This window comes from Prunus persica, chromosome G1, assembly GCF_000346465.2.
Source record: "Prunus persica cultivar Lovell chromosome G1, Prunus_persica_NCBIv2, whole genome shotgun sequence".
Lineage (NCBI taxonomy): Eukaryota > Viridiplantae > Streptophyta > Magnoliopsida > Rosales > Rosaceae > Prunus > Prunus persica.
The window spans coordinates 4,015,886-4,035,178 of NC_034009.1; the positions used below are offsets into that span (position 1 = coordinate 4,015,886).

General features: G+C 36.2%; 2 protein-coding genes across 2 annotated transcripts; both read right to left on the minus strand.

Moving 5' to 3' along the window:
* LOC18792020 (PHD finger protein ING1) lies at positions 75 to 3,370 on the minus strand. Its single transcript, XM_007227504.2, has 7 exons — positions 3,131 to 3,370; positions 2,378 to 2,449; positions 1,520 to 1,707; positions 1,320 to 1,380; positions 1,034 to 1,133; positions 559 to 712; positions 75 to 470 (listed from the first exon to the last, which is right to left on the minus strand). Exons 1-7 carry the CDS (start codon positions 3,156 to 3,158, stop codon positions 360 to 362), a joined length of 714 nt encoding a protein of 237 aa, XP_007227566.1. The 5' UTR covers positions 3,159 to 3,370; the 3' UTR covers positions 75 to 359.
* Positions 4,571 to 18,614, minus strand: LOC18793899 (protein transport protein Sec24-like At4g32640). Its single transcript, XM_007227300.2, has 25 exons — positions 18,192 to 18,614; positions 16,906 to 17,866; positions 15,910 to 16,143; positions 15,602 to 15,676; positions 15,365 to 15,463; positions 14,717 to 14,828; positions 14,152 to 14,279; positions 13,368 to 13,487; positions 12,980 to 13,060; positions 12,738 to 12,815; positions 12,479 to 12,571; positions 10,395 to 10,449; positions 9,710 to 9,786; positions 8,700 to 8,771; positions 8,464 to 8,547; positions 8,048 to 8,167; positions 7,875 to 7,943; positions 7,593 to 7,670; positions 7,273 to 7,411; positions 6,798 to 6,962; positions 6,252 to 6,400; positions 5,996 to 6,175; positions 5,633 to 5,721; positions 5,473 to 5,504; positions 4,571 to 5,128 (listed from the first exon to the last, which is right to left on the minus strand). The coding sequence occupies exons 2-25, from the start codon at positions 17,779 to 17,781 to the stop codon at positions 5,019 to 5,021; spliced, it is 3,315 nt and encodes a 1,104-aa protein (XP_007227362.1). The 5' UTR covers positions 17,782 to 17,866; positions 18,192 to 18,614; the 3' UTR covers positions 4,571 to 5,018.

A 19,293-nucleotide genomic window follows, 5' to 3' on the forward strand; every position in this document is an offset into this window, starting at 1 on the left:
ATTACTTTCATTTGTCGCTTACAAAACCTGTGCCTGCAGACGGCGAAATCGAAAACATTAAAAAAGAAAAAATGGATGCCCATAAGACTCATTTCTTTATTTAACTCTTGAAAATTCAATATAAATCTGAGGAAAGCAGTAATGGCTCTTTTGTCAGGGACTGCTCCCGACTTGAGTTCCATAATACAAAATGGTACATGTCCTCGTGTGCTGAAAGCAATAAAAATGAGCGACTCGGTAATCCTATAGTATTTTATACAGAATTTGTCAAGTCAAAACAAACAAAATGTTACAAACTAAACAAGGTACTAGGGTTTAGATCATGACTACAAGAAGGTTCCTGGAACAAGTTCTTAGAATCATCTGCCCTTGCGTCGATTTTTCAATGCCGCGCAATCTGGACAGTACCACTTCCCTTTTGGTTTGTCTTTCAGACCAACACACCCAAAATGGAACCATTCTACCTTGCACTGTCGGAAGCAGAGACTAAATTAGATAATAAAGTTTAAAGGATGCGTCTTAAACAAGATAAATGTAAACAAGGAGAAAATTATATACATTGGGGTTCTCACACGCAACCATCTCTCCATAGCTAACTTGGTTACATAAACAGTACGTGGGTTCATTTGGATCCACTGGTATATCTAAATCCATAGCAGTAGGATTGACAGCTGCTGTTGCTGTTGCCGCTGTTGCTGTCGCCAGTCTTGTTCTGGAGAGAAAAAAAAAAGCATCACTAGGTTCCAGAGAAAACAAAATGAGAATAATTTTCGCATCTCCCACCAACCAAGCATGCTCAAACCTTAATTTGGAAACATTCTCAACTCATGAATGTAGGAAACGAGTTTTATAACCCCATAGTTTACAGTAAAAAATAACAGTAACATAAAGAACTATCATTTATAACTCAATCATGAATTCTCTCTGGGATGGTTAATGATAACTCAATTGCAAAGGGAAAATCTGGTAGAAGCATGAAATCAGAAACTCGACTGAAAAGAATATAAATAAAACACCAAGAATAGGTAGATACTTCTTACGCCCTCCTCTACCTCCTTCACTACTCCTTCCGGGTTTTGCACCTGTATCGACACTTGGAGCAGGCAATGCACTTGCAACAACAGTATCTCTTTCTGCCATGAACCATTTCACCAAACAAAATTAGGGAACACACATAACTAAGGCGGAAATTATTACGTCCTCAAGATAACGAAACCTCTGAGTGTTGTCTTGACTAAAAATAAAGGACTCCAAAAGTGTAGTCAACTATGTAAAAACCAAAGACTCAACAAGGTGGAAAAAGAATAAAAGTAGAGTACCACGCAGCTCTTCCTCAAAAGTTTTTAAATATTGATCAAGTTGTTGTATGTGTGTATCCACCTGAACATCATTACAAAATTTCAAATAAATATCCAGAGATCACAAAATCTCAAAAACCTGGCTAAATAACCAATCAATTTTTTTTTGTTGTCAATATTCGGTAATCATATGTATAGGGCAAGATGGAGCATCCACATACCAAATCATATGCCCGAACAGCCAACATAACCTTTTCATCTGCAATGCCAATGCTGTGCTTTTGCTCATCAAGAGCCTCATCCGAGAATCTAATAAGGGAGGTATCAGGTGTAATATTTCCAGATTTAATTTCACGCTTAATGTCCTCTATTTCTTGTTCACAGCGTTGTTCATTTTGCCTCTGAATATCTGTTTATAGAAAAACAAATAGTTTACTTGAGAACCCCAAGAAAGAGATGTGACAAAATTTGAGTAACTACATGCACAAATTTTACAGATTTTAATATATTTTCTTAATGCAATGAGTGAATAATACAAGAAGAAAAAAAGATGGAAAGTGTTGGGAGACAATTCTACAAGATGGCATGTCCCACTCCCCATCCCCAACCAGAATAAATATAAAAAAGAGGAAGAAATACGTTCCTTCAATGTTAGAGCGGGTTCACAGTACAAAGAAAAATGATGAAAACGTAGGTTTCAAAGGAACACTTAAACCACAAACACAACTATAACCAACTCCAATAAGCCCTTTTGTGGTACACAGAATTTTTTGTTCAATCACATATTTGGCGTGCCATGTCTTCACAACTATCTAAGGGAAGAACACAATTGTGACTAATGTATCCATAACTGACTGAATATGTACATTAGTTATGCTTGCATTTTCTTTGCTGTCTTCCCATCCATAGCTTCGTTAGATGAGCCACTGGCCATATATGGGTTCTCAACTTGAATCTGTCACTTTCTTATGTTTCCTCGTTCCTATTTTTTGTACTTCAGGGGATCCAAAGTAGTGGTGAATGTAAAATGAAACAAAGATGACAATAGCACTCAACAGCTAAAGTAGGCAGAATCATACCTTGTAAACTCTTATCTAGATTACGCAGCACTGCATAATGCCTTGCCAAAATATTAGGTAGAGATTCCAGATCTGCGAAATGGGAAATACAGTTACAATTTGAAGAAAGTGAAAACAGAATGAAAAAGTGGTATCTATGAAGAGTTTCTCTCCAATACAGTAATTTGCATTTACTCGTATCGTTAGCATGTATCTTGGAGGTTTTGAGAAGACAAAGAAGGTAGAATTTTATGGAGGTGTCAGTGAAAGCATTACTTTGGGTTCTTTGGAATGGAAGAAGTAATAGAGTTTTGAAGAAAAATATGTCGAGTCTGAAGTTCTGTGGAGACGATTCCTGTTTTTCGATTCATCATGGGCTTTGGTTTTACATCTATTTTTACGAAATTAAGAGTGTTGTTAAGACTGTTATTCATATTCATATGATGTGTTGCTTTGTTTTCTCTAATTTGTTCCTCTGTACATTTCTTCAAATTATGTTCTTCTTTCCCATTTCATCAAATAGGACTGGATGCTCAATTCTCAAAAGATTCAAACTTCGAAACCCAACAATAACACCTTTATATCACACAAAGCTTCAAGCCCAATTTTCTTTTTCTTAATCAATTTACTCGAACACAAAATTTTGATACACAAAGGAAAGGTTTGCACATAATCAAAATTGCAGCTGAAATTTAAGAGAAAAGTCTTTCGATTGATGAATTGTTATGACCGTAAAATTGGGGAAAGAGCGAGAGAGAGAGAGAGAGAGATTACTGGCGTTAAATTCTTCGAGGAAGGACATTACTATGAATTGAGGCAAATGGCCAACAGCGCCTCCGAAAGGTCTGGTTATGGCTCCAAAGCCCTAACCCCAATAGTCCGATTGCAGTTGTTCTCTCTCTCTCTCTCTCTCTCTCTCTCTCTCTGTGTCTCTGTGAACCCTAATAATGACGGAAGAAGATGGCGATGACGCGTACGGAGAAAATAATTTGCAAAGTTAACACTATCCGACAACAAAAATAATTTGACCAAAAAAAGAAGACAACAAAAACTAATGGATGCTATGTCAGGCAAAAAAAAAAAAAAGATGATTTAGGGCTAAAAGTCACTTTTGGTACTTTGTTTTACACTTCAACTATTTTTGAGACTCAAAATCCTGTAATTGTAGTATTTTTGTCAATTTTTTTTACGATGTAAGAGGCAATTTTGTCAATGCAAAACCCTTGAGTTTAAAAGCTCATCTAAAACACTCCCCATTTCATATTATGGCTCAAAATTCAACCACTAATCCTAATTTTTAAAGAACCCTAAATTCAAATGGCCAATTTCAAGTTCTAATATGAAATAGAGAGAATTTCAAACAAGTTTGTACGCTCAGGGGTTTTAGACGAAATTACCCCCTATACTGTCGAACTCTTATCTAAATGTTTTATATATGATTATTGTTTGGATGCCCAAGTCTATTGACTAGAAGTGTAATTTTTCTTTTTCTTTTATTGGTGAATTGGTATATCTTTCTCAATTAGATTTTAAGTTTTCTCAACTTTTGAACCCAAAAATCCAAACTTGTAGAACAATTCCACATCCTAAAGTTGAAGTAATCAACTGTCACAAACGAGATTAAAAATATTGAATTTTTTTTTTTTTTGAAAGAATTTGAGAACTAAACTCTAATTAAGCTAATTAAGCTTGGAGATAGGGTTGATTCTTTTAGGATGCATTTGATTTATGCTAAAAGGGGCTTGATAATTAAAGTTGGAAGGTGTTAATACGAGAGCTCAAGTCTCTAAACTTGATGACGTGAAATTGGTCTATTTATGTAGAGTTGAAGACCACACGCAAATTAAAGTTAGAATGAACGTTACGAAAAATTAAAAACTAAATGGTATTCAGGTATAAATATCATTCAAAGTACCACTGGGAAAGTGGTTGTGTATGTTATTTTTGAGGTGGGGAGTTTCATCCTGCTAATGTCACTTAGTCAAGTCTTTTTTGTAGAGGAAAGCCAGTCTCTGGAGTCGGACCGAAAATGTCACCGATGATGGTGGGTAGGAGATCTTTGCTGGAGAAATTGTCATTGCCTAAGTGGAAAATCATGTAATAAAAATCTAAACTAAAAAGCTAATATTGAATCTAAAAGTTACGTAGAATTTGGTATTGCTCAAAGCTCCCAGCCCAATCACACAGCAGAATCCGACCCCAAAAAACAAAACGAAAACAGAAGAAGAAGCTCAAACATTTGTAGAACCAACCTGTTTATACATTTCTCTTTCTCCCACCATAACTTACAAGGATTATCAGAAGAGCCAACAATTCTTACAATCTTTTTCCCATGTCTGGTTCTCATAGTACATCAATAAAATGAAAAGCAAAATATCAGAGAGGAGAAAAGAACTGGGTTGGGGCAACTTAAATACAATAATAAGCTTTGTATTTATTAGCAGTATTGTCTACCAAGAATATCAACGGCAATTTAACAAACCTCTATCATACCAAAACTCAGCTCTGCTTACTCTTCGCATAAATATAACCGGTGGGATGATCCCAGAGTGCATGTGTATAGCTAGCAAGCACCTAATTTTTCTTCTATCCTTTGAATCCATGTGTACTCTAGCAAGAAGTTGCTCAAAACTTGTAATTCAAACTGACGAGCCATAAGCAGTCATGACGCCATTTTTATCTGTATTTGCCGGTGGACATGTACGAGAAACTCAACATAGGAGGGGCCATTGGGGCTCTGGTCTTCGACCATATAAGAGAAAAATAACGTTCCTACAGGGAAAGAGAATACAATACTTCATCAAACCATTTAATAAGATTTCTTTATCTTAATGCCTTCAACTGAATAATAATGTTAACTATGTTAAATAGTTCACTTAAGTAATAGTATCTCAGCCCGAATATCAGATATTCTGTCGGATTCTTTTTCAAAGACAAGTTTCGTCTTAGTCATCCACAACTTATCTTCCAAAGGTTGACAGGATGCTATTACTATAGTTAACTAGTTACTTATATATGTGTAGTATAAAAATTATCTACTTCGCAACAGACAAGCTGTGGGGATAGTAGTTGTCTCATTCAGTTTGCTTTATATATGGTGGTTCTAACGCACTCACCTGATGGATCTCCTTTCTTACACAATTTTAAGCTGCAGAAAAACACGACAAATTACAAATCATTACTTTACATGAAAATATCAAAAACTGAATTCAAATGCTGTAATTCTTTTCTTCCTTGTGGATAAGAAATCACTAACGGAAACAGTATCAATCATACCGAAGGTAGGAACATCTCTGGCGCCGTATTTCATTTACCACTTCATTCAGCTTCTTCGATAATGGATTATCATACTGCTGCAGCACATACTGGGCGAAAGAACTTACAAGTTAAACAATGATAATTTACACAGAAAATAGAATAAATACAACTGACACACACAGATTACAAAATCCTCATTTATCAAAATCTAAACAATCATAACGTATAATCAAGAATAAAGAATAACGAAATAAGCACCCAGGCTCCCTCATCCCAGGGAATCAAGTTCAAACTCAACACCTGAGGCATGAGGCTAGGATTGTAATTTACAATTATGTCAAGCAGAATATAAGTAATCAAAAAGATAAATCATAAGGTTACCTGAGTAGGAAGTTCATCAGCAGAGGTGACGCCAAAAAGTTGTTGCAAAAAGTTGGAATCCACCAAGTTCCCAATATATATAAAACAGTCCTCACCATTCTCAAGAAGATAAATTCCTTCATCACTCACGTGTTCGCTAGAAAGCGGAATCACCGGAGGAATAGGAGATTCGTCACCCTCCTGTAAATTAACGGGAAGCTACCAGTGATGTAAAATTCATATTTTAAAGCATCATACAAGAAGTTAAATGACACACCTTTTTCGAATCAAGGTCATGAATAGCCACCATTCTGGGGTAAACCAGTGGCACTGCCAAAGGAACAGAAAGGGAAGAAACATGGTTGATCCAGAAGGACCGTTCATCTATTTTTCCTTCAGTTCGTAGCCCCGTACTTTTGATTAATGCTGACAAAGGAACATGAGCATGACAATCATCAATATATTGTACAAACTTTCTCTAAGAAGCTGATTGATAATTCTGCGAAATATGTTTGTGCAATTGAGAGGTATGCTTTTCTTTAAAAACATTTTATCAACCAGAACAGAAACGCTTTCAGTGTGATAAGCAGTCCCTTGCTGTGTTCCAGCCAGATAAAATGATTCGGAAGTCCAGTATTACTCCTAAGGGACATTTTTTGGGGTCTGATTGGATCATAGCTCATGGAAAAACAAGCACTTGTGATTTGGTTCAAAGAAAAAGATCCAACTGGTACATTTGGTGAAAAAGGAGGAAGAAGCTGGAACTCACTTGTTCTTACATTCATATAAGTTGGTATAAGTATATATGCAAAAAAGAATATACCGAGGGTGTATAGTGGCAGGAGCTTCAGTGCCTCTGGAAGAATAAGCTGTCCAGAAGATGATACAGTAGCACAGAATTTACGATATGAAAGCAGACTACTGATGCACAGATTTGTCACTTGTTCCCGTACACGCAAGAGGGCACTTAAAGGAATTTCATTTGCCGCTGTACACAAGACACAAAAAGGACGTATTGTCAGAAATCTTCCAAATGAAATTAGAGGAATGTCACAACAAACTGCAACCGTAAAAATAATATATTGGCAGGATGTAGCAAGCAATTGAAAGGAACATAGAGAAATATAATTTTACATGCGCATTCAAATCAGTCAGATGGGAACGATGAAAGACAAATGTTAAAGATATTGATTTTCATATATAAATTCACAAATTTAAGCTCTGGGTTTAACTGAGGAAAACAATAGGTATAAATTATGAAAGGATCATAACAAGAATAACCGCATACAATCATATACCTTGCTTCATGAAACATGCAAATTGAGTGTCCAAGTCGGCAGCACGAAACAGATTACTTAGCATACTTGTGCATGGCAGAGACAGCGTTGTAACTCGAATTCTCCGTTGGCCATACACAGTCGTGTATAAAAGGGCACACTGGACATTGAGATACACAAATATGATTAAACAATGAAATAGACATACAGCTGCAGTGGTAGGTGATGTCAACTCAGTGGTATGATAACAGATACAAGTAAAAGGTCAAAAAGTATTATATTATATTACTGCATTGGAAGCCTTAGGCAGAGCCGCAGAGAGCAGAAAAATTGGAATTTACCTGAAAAGCACATTCTGAGCCATCCTGTAACTTATCATCGTGTTTTAAGGTCACCATAATAGTTTTGTCACAGTCAATCTGCACAATAGAAAGGATTGGTAAGGATAAGGGGGGGGAGAGAGAGAGGCAAAAGAGAATGAAAACCAGAAAACAATAATTAAATAAATGAGCAATAGTCAACATAATCAGGGGTTGAGGGGCATTCTACTTCCATGGAAGATAAATGATAAGTGAGAGACATAATGTGTTTGCAATCAGGGATTTTGTAGAATATGTACGAACCCCAGGCAGGTCAACATCCGTAGGAATACGTTTACAAAAGCTTCCATGGTACTCTTGAACTTGAATGCCCTACAAATGATGAAAACAAAATTAGCCTACTAGAATAATCGATTTGTAAGAACACAGGCAATCATAATATAATACTGGAGAAAGAGGTTGTTCAATAAAATTACCTGGCTGCATCTTACACGCATCACTGCCTCAAAACCTTGGGGCCTTGTGACATTCCATCTAAGATCATTGTAGAGCTTTGCAGGATCAGATACAGCTGAGAAGGGGTAATAATAATAAACCTGGAAGATGAGGAAAACAAAGCATTGAAGTTAAATCCTCAAAAGTAAAAGGTCAAAGGAAAAGAAGGAAATGCATGCAGTTAGACTTCCCTATGTGTAAATGATCTTTAGTTACAATTCTCAAATGCTTCTCAAATCTGATTTTACAGATTTATGCCAGAGGTGGATGCGTAGTTCAAGAAAAACAAAAATATGAAGAAACTAGAAAAATTATAAGACAACCCTTAACAAGATCAGAACAGGTAGAAATTGTGATGTTAGATGTATGGTAATGATAAAAGAAAATTCAGTAGTACCTGCCCTCCAGTTGTTCTTGGGATGACAGCAATAGAAGCGATGTCTATGTATGACTGGGTAGTGATAAATAAGTCGACACAAACCTGGAGCAATTCATGAAAAAAAAAAAAAAAAAATTCCAAACAAATTACGCACAACAATTTTCTAAATTACCAATAAAAGTCTCAGTCAGCAAATAACTCATATCAATATATTGACTGATTATCAAGTGAAAAGAAATTAGTCAAACATTCACCTGATATTCAGCAAACTCAATTGCCATAGTTTTTAAAGTTTTGTCTGCTGGCTGGAGTAATTTATGGGCCTCCTGAAATATAATTAAATAAAGAAAACAAAATTACAAGATAATTCATTTGAACAGACAGCTCAACAGAAAGTAAAATTGATCTGATGATAATTATCACCACTTCGCATATTCAAATCAACAAAGACCTGACATGTAAATTTCTTTTGCAAAAATCAGTCCAACCCCATCTACGTGGCCAACTTATTCGCCAAATCCTCTCGAGGGGTTCAGAAATTGGAGAAATCTTTTAAAATGTATGTAATTCTTAACTGGATATATGTAATTACAAAGCAGGATAGGCTGCAGCATGGTACAAAGAAAAGTGAGGCCAAAGGCAAAAGTTACACACGAGGGCTTCCTAATTTGATATGTCAACATAAATTACAAAATAAGATTTTTTTTTTTATTATTTATAATTTGTCCCCTTTTGAGATACATAATTATTAATTAAGTTTTTGTAACATTTATTTTCCAAATGAGTAATGGAGCAAGAATTTTGGTTTTCTTTGTCCGAAATTAAACAAAAAGAGCAAAAGACCATTCTATTTTTTGTCTATTTTTTGTCACATGCAAAAGGCCTTTCATTTTTTGGTATCCTTTAATCTTGTCATTGTTTTCTTCTCTTTGAATGGGCTGTCCTACAACCATAAAGTAGCTTTTCAGATTTCCCTATGGAAGTAATTCAGGCATAAAAGAAAACACAAACATGGTCTTTCATACAAGATGGGTCATTGGGCTATGGGGTACTCCCAAAAAGAGGTAGAAGATCGATCATCAGGTCATATGGCAATTGGGGATTTCATAACCATAAGTTTTTTTATAATTCCATTTTGGAGTCTCAAATAAGGATGCAATGCGCTGGTTTCTTAATAGTAACTGGAATAAAGGAGAAACCATACCATGTGATATACTCTAAAACACAAAGACGGAGGATGAAAACACATAAAAGGTATTCATACCTTCTCAGCTGAAGATATATTAGCTCTTCCTTCAGCTTCTCTAGCAGAAAGGGCCCCAATTCCAGTTGATGGCAACACTGCAGACACCATAAATCATTAGTATACATGACAAGAAACCAGGTATCCTGTGAAAGAAAAAGAATATGCTAAATGTGAAAATGGATACGCATACAGATCTTCAACTAGATGTTACAAAAATTGGTCTATAAAACACATCATTGACAAATAGATATAAGAGGCAACATCACTAAATCATTTGGCTTTAATTCAACTGATAGCATGAATATTGGATCATTTAGACACGATAACAGAGACATGGTGAGAATTCATAAATTACAACTGAAGAAAAGAACTTCTTTGATAACTGGGACCATGGAAAACTTTGACATAAATGTTCTAGGTTGGTTTTTTTCCCGAATAAGATAGCTTGTTCATCTTTAAGGAATAAGAAAAAGGTAATTTTAGTGACTGAAACTTCATGCAACAAATATGCATTTTCCAACAATTCTTATGACTAGTAATGTTTATGCAACATTCCACCATCTCTTGAGATCCTTAACAGATCAGAGCCATTTGTTTTGTATCCAAACAAGAAAGCAACTGCAACCCCGAACATGTAGTTGTTCATTCTTGGAATAAAATCATATATAAACTTGTTTATAAAGAAACATGGGTACGAGCTTGCCTGACTGAAACACCAAAAGTTTCCCTCCAGTACTCTTTATTGCCAAGAAAGCAGCCTGCGCAAGGAAGAAAACAAAATAAAAATTGAATATAAGCTATGAATTTACACATATGAAACAATCTATCCTAGAAAAAAAAAATGCAAATCATAGAGTATTAATTATTCCCGTAGCTAGGCCACAAAGCCCATAAGAGCATGTCCACCGCAGGGACTTTAGCCAGGGCAAGAGGCCCATTCCCTCAGTTTTGGATCTCCAGCGCAGCACCTGCAGCCCGGGCAAGCCCAAGGGCAGATTTTGCCTGGGCTTCAGCCCTAGGGCGCTGATGTCAGTGGTGATGTCACGCTGACGTCAGCGAGTCAAAAAAATTGAAAAAAATGGAAAAAAAATCAAAATTTTTTTTAAAAAAATACCAAAAAATTATGGATGTTTTTCCTATAAATACATAACAATTTTATTCACTTTCCCTATAAATACATAACAAATTTATATTTTGTTGCATATTCTTTTTTTTTTTCTTGCCCTTGCCCTAGCCTTTTGGGGTGGAACCAAAAAAGGCAAGGCTGCCACTATTCACATGAATAGTGGCAGCCCTTACTTGCCCTTGCCCTTGCCCTAGCCCTTATGGGTGGAGATGCTCTAACAGCAACAAAAGAGCAGAGAACTATGTCAATTAATTGTTCTCAGTGAGATTAGACACGGTGCTCCTCATAATAAAAGAGATATTTATTCAAAATCCCATTTTAGCAAGATATACCATACAAAAACTCATATAGAGCCTATTTGGAGAGAAAAACCCAAAACTAGCCACTAGTCATTTTCTAATTGGTTCTTAGTGTGTTAAAATTTTATAAGAACCAATTAGAAAATAACAAGTGGCTAATTTTGGGTTTTTCACTCCAAATAGGCTCTATAAGGGCTTTTGTATATTATGTCATACTAAAATGGGTTTATTAGTGAAATCCTCATAATAAAAGCACTCCAAATGCATTTTGGTTGTCAAACAAATGTCGAGAAAGGCTAGAAAAATACCAAGGATAGGGCTCAATGGCTGGACTGGTTAACCAACAGCAGTCAAAGTGTTAGCTGCTTTGATGATTTATTTATTTTAATATTCATATATACATACTTCTAGGGATAATTTCATAAGTTGCTGAGAAATTTGCCTATCTAAAATATAATACAATTCTGTTATAAATTATTAAAACTATTAAGGATACTATAAAACTATGTCAGAAGAGCATAAATGTTTAGGTTTGATGCATTTTATTCATAAAGGTGTAGCTAGAATAGAAAAAGCAAGATACATGCACTATGCAGCATGGCTGTTTAATGCCTTGCAATCATTAGGTCTAGTGTTCAATGACCACCCCAAATGAGATTTATCATTTAATACCAATGGCTGGTTTAACAGCTCAAATAATGGGTCCGGGCCACAGGTGGTGGTATGACCACTAGTCAAACGATACAACCTGCCTTGTGACTGAAATAAACTAAGAAGGTTCAGACTGGAAGTAAGTCCAGTTGAAGGCCCAACCAGTCAGACTATACCACATATCACAACAGCTCCATTCCATAAATCTCTCCAGACCCAAGCTGATTGGAGGATATATAAGAAAGTTGATCAGTATTTTGGCAAGAACAAAACAGTGATACAGTCAGCTTTCTGGTTTATGGAAGCACCTATACCTTTCATAAAATTGTTCCGAATATTTTCTTAGACTAAACACAACAAAGAATGATTAATTATATGGATTTTTCCGCTCATCATTTTAATTGTTACGTGTACATTCTTTGCCTCAAGTTATTCAACTAAAATGAAATTCCAAAATCATAAAATGTTTTCCCTTCTGATAATGCTCTATTATGGACAAAAGGGCCGAAGAGGAACTAGATGAAAAAAAAAGGGCATGCGCAACCAACTAATAGTAGTTGGTACTAAGCTTCCTAGCATCAAGCATATTATGCATATCACATATACTCGAAGCCATTTGCAATTTTAATGTTCTGCATTTGCAAATGAAATAGCATACCACAAGCAACATAAAAAGTTCAGGACATACAACAGTGTCACACTACAACATACCTTGATTGCTGCACCAAAGGCCGATTCGGCAATTTTACTGTTTTGAAACATGTTCGGAATACTGTCCAACAATTGCTCCAAATGTTGACGGCACTAAGAATCCATAATACAAAAATCTAAATTTAATAAGAGGCATATAGAAATTCAATAAATTGGATGACAAACTGACTTATGGATGATTGTTGGAAAATTTTAATGCATTAACATTGAATAACTACTCAGTACATTTCACAAAAGAGAAAAAATAACAGCTGCTGACCTCGGAAAGTTGAACAACCACATCAGTCTCCAAAGGAGTGTAAACATCTTGTACATCAGCAACAATAAGCATCAAAGGCTGCAAATATGTTGGACCTCACTATCAGTGTTAAACCTTTTCAAAATAATTGTTCACCAAAAGTACAAGCCAAATCCATCAAAAGCTACTCTTTATATAACCAAACCTATAAACCAAATAGAATAGACTTTAAGACAATAATAGGAAGGAAAATTTCTATTGACCTGCTGCAGCGCGCGTTTCAAATTATAAAAATGGACTGTAGAGTCAAAAGTCGCAATTCCCACCATTGTCCGAGGACCTTCCTGCAATAATAAATAATTCAACACTTGAGACAAATGCTGTTTCATTTAAATGTATCACTAATGACTACAGTTTTGGAAAAATGAACTAAGCAAATATGCATACATAAAAAGATACATAGATACATGCGCGCACACACACACACACACACAAAGACACACATACATAGTCAGAGACATATAATGGTTACCAACGGCCTCAGTCATAAGGAATACAATATAAAGAAAGAAAATGTGTATGCAATTCAGTACATAAGCAAATGACTCTAGCTAATTGACAGCACAATCACAAGCTGTTTAAGAAACTCACAGGTAGATCAGCAATAACTTGATTGATTGCACTGCAAGCTGCAGCAGTTGCACCAGTTTGTATGGCATTCATGGATACATCGACAAGGAAGAAGTACACAGCTGGCATAGGATCACGCACCTGAATTATCAAAGCCGAATCATAAATGAGATGATCAAGAGAAACAGATAAAAGAATTATAAGTCTAGTGAATTACGCAAAAGCAGTTCAGTTGTTCAGTAGTCTTTGAAAAAAACAGACAATGGGAACAGCCCTTCTACTTGGGGCTCAAAAGGCCAATTCAAATTAGTCGATACGAGTCAATAGAGAACACTTATGTTATGCAAAACTCTATAAAAAAGAAATGAAAATAAAGTGTTGCAATGGTTGCTCCATCTTCAAAAGATTTACATTCATTCCCTCTGTTCCCTTGATAAGTTAGGCATGCAAAATAAAAATGGAATACAGTATTTGGGCATGAAATTACTCCATGTCACAACGATTTGATAGGACACTCAATCTGGGCCTGCAAGAATCTCCAGAGTTCTTAGACCCAAAGGGGGAGAGAGAGAGAGAGAGAGAGGAGAGGTGGAAGCAAGGCTTTTTTGGACTTAACAAAGGTAATAGAAGGCTTACATAAGAGTCTGTCAGATGCACTGCAAATGTAGGTAACCATTATTGGCAGGTTACCAACATGCCAAGGATAATTTGCATTCATTTGTCTCAAAAGGAAAAAAAAGGAAAAAATATACTGGATAACAAAACATGGTAATCTGACTGCAGTTATAATTGCAGATAAACTAACCATGTATTCTTTTGAAGCAACAAATTCAACTGTTCCTCTACATAGTTCAGGCCTATCATCAGCATCTCTGCGCCTACCATCTGGACCCAGATTGCAGTGGTAGTCACGGGGAGTGTCATCAGTAAATCCTGCAGAAGAATGGCATACATTGTAGGATCACCACTTTTGCATAAATATACATAGTGCAGAGTACACCTTAATCCACAGTCCAAAGAAGAGACCTTCAAGATTCCAAGAGCTAAAACAGGAATGATAAATTACATACTCTCAAGAAGGTATGACTTTTGGCAAACGGCCTTCTTTTGAACATTTAAAATGATTGTTTGAAAAACTGAAACGTTTTTTAACCATGTTCATGTTACAGATAAAAGTTCAAAAACTTTTCCAAGCCAAATAAACAGTGAAAACCTACAAACAAACAAGAAAAACAAAGCCAAAAACGAAAATAAAAAACAAGTAAAGAACATAAACACTTCTTTGATGAAGTTTCAAGACCACCATATTTATCCTGCTACATAAACTGAAACTATTACATAAACATAATACAGACAGAAATCTCCCTCACCACACAAGTTACAGATGAATCGCCTGCCTTGGTCAATGAACTTCATGAAAGGATTTATGTAGCCTTTGCAACGAGAACATCGAACAGGACCACTTTCACCAAAATCCACAACCTATAACAAAAAGGTTCAGTACTAAAATTTTGGCTCGATGTAACTTTTGGTTGTTTAATTGATTAAAATTTGGCGATTTCGGTTTCTTGTGTACCATTATTTATGGACAGATATCATGCCTTTAGTGGCGGAAATAAGGCAAAAGCAGAGTGGAAGTGTTTTGTATTAGCTTTTTAAAGGTGTCTTGATAGAAAGGATTGCTAGAATTTACAAAAGAAAGCTGGAGAGGAGGCAAATTTTTTGTCAGAAAGAGTGCGATTTTGGGTTTCTTTGTGGGTCCTCAATATCTACAGCATTTCTTTTTCTTTTTGTCTTGTTGGTGGACTACTTGTCTAATTCTGGACAATGATATTGTACCTTATTAACTGTGTTCTAATAAAGTCTCCTTTTTTTATAATAAAATGAACTCATGAATCACATGTTGATCAACAAATGATCTTGCTGTTAGAAGAAACGACTAAAGTTTACTTTTTTAACCAGTTATCTACAATGATAAGTAATGTTGTATATGGAGGAAAAAAGAAATGATGAAGTACTTGGATTGGTTCCTCAGATGGATGAGGAAGGGCAAAAGGCTCAACCAACAAAGATAACGGCATCCCTGATGTTGTCAAAAGATCAGCAGTGCATGGTATCTGGTAAATTGACAAAACATAATAACATTACATTTTTATTTCAAAAAAAAAGAAAAAGAAATTGCTGCATTGAAATTGAGATCCAAAAGTGTTTTAAGTATATAACAGACAGCCAACCCATGAAAGTTTGACCCCAACCTGATTGATGGTGCACCTCATGTAACGAGGACTGCAATTCCCATTGTCTCTAACAATATAATCACTTGTAGCAGGCTTCAAAGTAATAAAAACAATCAGAAGGAAATAAATAATAGACAATATCCAGTCTTTCACCTGTCTTAAATTTAATTTGTAGCAGGAATTTGTGCAATGACAATTGAAGTAAAAATACATAATTTGAAAAGGGAGAGAGTAGAGAAGTCATAAAGTATCAGGAAATACAGCTAAATCAAATATTGAAATCAAATATTTTTTTTTTCTTTAAGTTTTTATGGATGAATAAATACCGGAGGTGGATTTGCCTGATTGCTCTGACGAGTTTCATGAATGAGCACCGACGAACTTGGTACAGGCCGAGGAATTTGATTGGGATCGATTTTTGATGATCCAGCCAAAGGTGCTCCAGTTTGACCAACAGCAGGTGAGATGGTAGTCATGGACTGATTTGGTAGTGGCGGGGGTGGCATTCCAAACATTCTAGGTGGTTGAGCAGAACCAGGAAATTGTGAAGGTGGAGCCACCTAATGCAATTCAGTATATTTGAGGAACCAAATCAAAGTAAGAAGAAATGAATCCATGTATTCGTTCTTGTTTCCCCCTATCAGAACAACTATTGTATTCCACTTTGAAAAAGCATTGGTGGAAAGAAAGAAATTGAAAATAGTGTTCAAAATGAATAAGAAAAGAACAAGAGAAGAAAGCCATTGTGTTCAAGTTTATAAGTAGCAAGATTATGCTTGAACATGTGAAATCATAATGTTTTAGATAAAGAATTATAGGAAATAACTAATAATGATGCTACATGTATCAGTTTAGACAGATTGTGATGATACTTTTGTATTATAGTGAATAAAACTCAAAAGCACCAGTGGTCAGAATTTTCTTCACTTGAAAAGAGACATGAGCCTCCACAATGGTGCACACTGGTGTGTGCTACTAAACTCACACTCATCAGCCACTAAGCTCACTTCTTTTTCTTTGGGTCTACTACTAAGAGATAATTTAAATCATGTGTCATCTTAGTGGGTCCCTTGAACTAATCTTATGGAGTAAATTGATCTATCTAGTTTCAGTTAAGTTATCTTGGAGTAAGTTGATCTTGCATAGAATAAGCCAAGATCACTATATCAAATAATAAATAAATAATTGCCAGTATACATACCACTTTTTTTATATGAAATATACCTTAGAATTATATGGCCATTCATTTGGATTTTATCAATTAACTTAACTATGAAATGTGATATCTCCATAATAATTCAAAAACAATACATGTCACTCACCTGCCCTTGTTGCATCGACCATGGCTGTGAGCCATAGGGAGAACCTGGAGGTGGACGCATGGCTTGAGATGCTGCTGAAAATGGTGGCGCCTGCTGAACAGTAGGACCTTGAGGAGCACTAACTGCTGGGCCACCCAGCATAGAGTGCATGGTTGGAGTTCGAGGGGGACCTGCTGTTGTTGCCATTGCTGGTGGATGTCCAACGGGTGGTTGAGATGCATTTCCAGGAGGAGGAAAACGGGGCCCACCTGGCATAGCCCCGGAAGCAAACATTGGTGGCCCATTACTCATCATTCTACCTGGTCCACTCGAAGGGGGCATGCTCTGACCCAACGGCAAAGACCCAGGCCCTGAGCGAGGACCTGATGCTGGTAGCGGTGTTGAAACTGGACTACTCAGTAAACCTGATGTCTGGAAAGGACTAGGAGGTGGCCCAGAAGCAGGAGCTAACCCACCCACCGGGGGCAAAGACCCAGGAGGCGGTCTAGACACAAATGATGAAGGCTGGCCAACAGGTGGCCCAGTGGGTCTTGCTGGGGCGGTGGCAGGGGGTAATACTGGTTGTGGGGGTCCTGATCGAGGTGCTGCAGGTCGTGCAAGTGCAGCCGGGGGAGGGCCAGGCCGAGAAAACGGGGGCGGAGCGCCAGGAGCCCCAGCAGGAGGGGCTGATGAATGGAAAGGTGGTGCTTGGCCAAAAGGGGATGGTCTAGGGGCAGAATTAGGCATGTTAGGCTGCCTATTAAGATTCAAATTCTGCATATCATCTGCTAATGAATCAGGGTTTCTCTGAGCATTGTTAGGGTTGTAATTAGGGGGTGGTGGGGTGTTACTGTTATTGGGCCTGGGTGCCCCTGGGGGAGGCACAAAAGCTGCCATCGATCACAGAAATCAAAGACCAAGATCCCCTTTTTTCTTCACAAAAAATCTTCAATTTATCAAATCAACAACCCACAATCCAAATCTACAACCACAAAACAAAAACAAAGATACCCAAAATTCAGAAACTCATAATTCAAATACCAAATCAACAGATTGAAATGTTCGCATCATGCATAGATCAATCACCTCCTCTCTCACACATAACCTCAATTCAACTCAAAGGCTAATCACAATTAATGTACTTCGATATAAAAATATTAAAACATATACATATATCCTACAGCACTCTCCTGATCATCGAATTTAACAGCATTCTTCCAACATATCACAAAAAAATTCCAAGATCTAAGATTTTCTTATTGAAATAAGTTGTGGGTATTGATCAGAGACACGAAAGGAAAAGGCACCTGGTGGTGGTGGTGGGTTGTTGCTGCTTCTGCTTCGTTTCTCTGCGGGAACAGTCCTCTGCAACTACAGGCAAGGTGGTATGACGGACCAAAGTGAAAGCAGTGTTATAAGACCAAAAAAAACTTCCTTAATTAATAATCATCCCTGCGCATAGGACCCCCCGGTTTTTTCTTTTTCTTTTTTTCCTTTTTTTTTTTGGATTTTTTGGTTGTTTTGTTTTTGTTTTGTTTTTGTTGGCTGAGTAGAATTTAGAAGCTTTCTAAAAACCAATAAAATAAAGTAGACTTTAAATGAAAAATAAAAAAACTAGAACGCTCTATTTCTTGGCAAAATAATGACAAATAATAGTGTAAGAATAGAAACAATTTGTTTTTTTTTCGGTTTCCTTTTTCTCCAAAAAAATTTTGGGAGGAGGAGTCCTACGTTTAACAAAATACTACAATCCTTAACCATTGACAAGTTGACAACTGGGAGAAAATACAATCCTTGACCATTGACAACTCTTAACCAATTTTTCCTCCGTCCGGTGCCTTTTTTTGCCCTTTCTTGAGCTCTATTCATAAAATTAGGGGTAGGCATTCAAACCGACGAATCGAAAATTCAAGCCGAATTCTATTAAATTAAACTGAAAAAAAATTGAGTTGACCAAAAAATCAACAACCGGTCAAAAACCGAACCGGACCGGTTTGGACCGGTTCCATGTCTTCAAAAACCGAACAGGGCCGAACTAAACCGGTCAAATTAAAAAAATATATAATTTAAATATATATTTATATTTAATGCTATATTTTTAATTTCACTAAAAAAAATAATATTTATCCAAGTTCAATTTCAAAATATATCTCTTTTCTAACTTTAATTTTTTTTTTTACATGAAATTGAATAATTTGTTAATTTTCAAGTAAAAAAATAATATTTCAGTTGAGAATTATATTAAAAATAATTTTTATAATCTGGTTCAAAATCGAACCAGAACTAGAACCAGTTCAAATCGAACCGGACAATTTTTGAATTTTTTAATTAAAATCAAACCGAACCAAATTGGATGAATAGTACCAGATCGGTTCTAATTTGAGATAAAAATCAGTCCAAACCGAACCG